At 30.3% G+C, this 1,310-nt stretch overlaps 1 protein-coding gene across 1 annotated transcript; it reads right to left on the bottom strand.

The window, feature by feature from the left end:
• Positions 1-755: 755 nt before the first annotated feature.
• On the bottom strand, positions 756-1,121 carry Chro.10025 (hypothetical protein). Its single annotated transcript, XM_659877.1, has 1 exon — positions 756-1,121. One exon carries the CDS (start codon positions 1,119-1,121, stop codon positions 756-758), a length of 366 nt encoding a protein of 121 aa, XP_664969.1.
• Positions 1,122-1,310: the final 189 nt, after the last annotated feature.

The raw sequence follows: 1,310 nt of genomic DNA, 5'->3' as shown, positions 1-1,310 counted from the left end.
GGTGTGGGGTGCGAAGAGTGTTGAGTGAGAGTTTTCGCATAAAAATAGTGGGGTCTTCAAATCTGCCAAAAACAGATAATTCCGGAGCCTGGTAGTTGAGCCAAATATTTCAAAAGGATCAAGGGCGTCGTGGTCTTTTACCTGGTTTCCAAAGACCAATATAAATACCTGTTTCCTTTGATAATGGCTTGCTGTTATCAGGGGGCTGTTGCACCATTTGGCAGAATTAATACATTAATAATTACTATAAAGAGCAGATAATAGCAAATAGAAAATTTCAGGTTCATTTGATATAGTACGTAATATTTCTTCTATCATCTATCAAAAGCATTACCATGTATTATTAATATTTTTCCCATTATTACATAATTTTTTTTTTTGCAGATAATCAATGCAGATAGTCGGTCCAAAATTACATTACTGCTCAAGATCGTTAGGCGCCAATATATTTTAACTATATCAACTTAATAGAAAAATAAGACAAATTAATTGCAGAAAATAACGGGTGAATTAAGAAAAAAAAACTATTCATTATGTTCTTAAAAGACAATTTACATTTTTAATTAATGCAAACATTAGTGCAGGTAGAGCATTATTTGTAATTTTATACGAAAAAACTTAATATTTAATTCTTTAAAAACAAAATTAATTCAAAGATTAATTAATCTGGCACATTTATATCGTAGTAAAATAAGCATTATGTATCCATAAAATATAATATTTCTGTTGTTCATTTTAAGTCAGAATAATGCATGTTATTCATTCTTTTTATTATTAAACATAATAAGTAATCTAATTAATCGGCTTATTAGATCCTTTTGAAAGTTTTTCATTTGAAGTAGATCATAGCCTGTCAATAGCGGTAGGATTTCAGTATGAATGCGAGTAATCTCTTCACTGCAAAATTCGATGGCAGCTTCTATTTCTTCAATAGTGGAAGCTTCTGTGATTTCTAAAAAATCGAGATTAACAATATTAAAAAAGCTGAAAATATCAACGGATTGTACTTCTTCAGTTACTTTTGATTTTGAAAACATAGGAATAAATTTGGATTTATGCTCAGAAGAATCATCTACAGAATAAGACATTTTTTCTTCTAGCTGCATTAACTTTGAAATCATTTCTGAAGTCCCATCATCTGAATAAATTTCAGATTTTAAATGCAGCTTTGAACGAGATGTTGACTTTCTTCTTCTTCTAGATCTGGACCTGGATCTGGATCTGGATCTAATTCCTGGAAAATAATTTGGGCCCTATTTTCAAATTTAAAACTGGCTTATCTCTCGGGAGGAGCTCATATTAAACTCTTC

The sequence above is a fragment of the Cryptosporidium hominis genome (genome assembly GCF_000006425.1).
Source record: "Cryptosporidium hominis TU502 chromosome 1 CHRO011007, whole genome shotgun sequence".
In the NCBI taxonomy this organism is placed as follows: Eukaryota; Apicomplexa; class Conoidasida; order Eucoccidiorida; family Cryptosporidiidae; genus Cryptosporidium; species Cryptosporidium hominis.
This window is presented reverse-complemented; position numbering and strand designations above follow the sequence as displayed.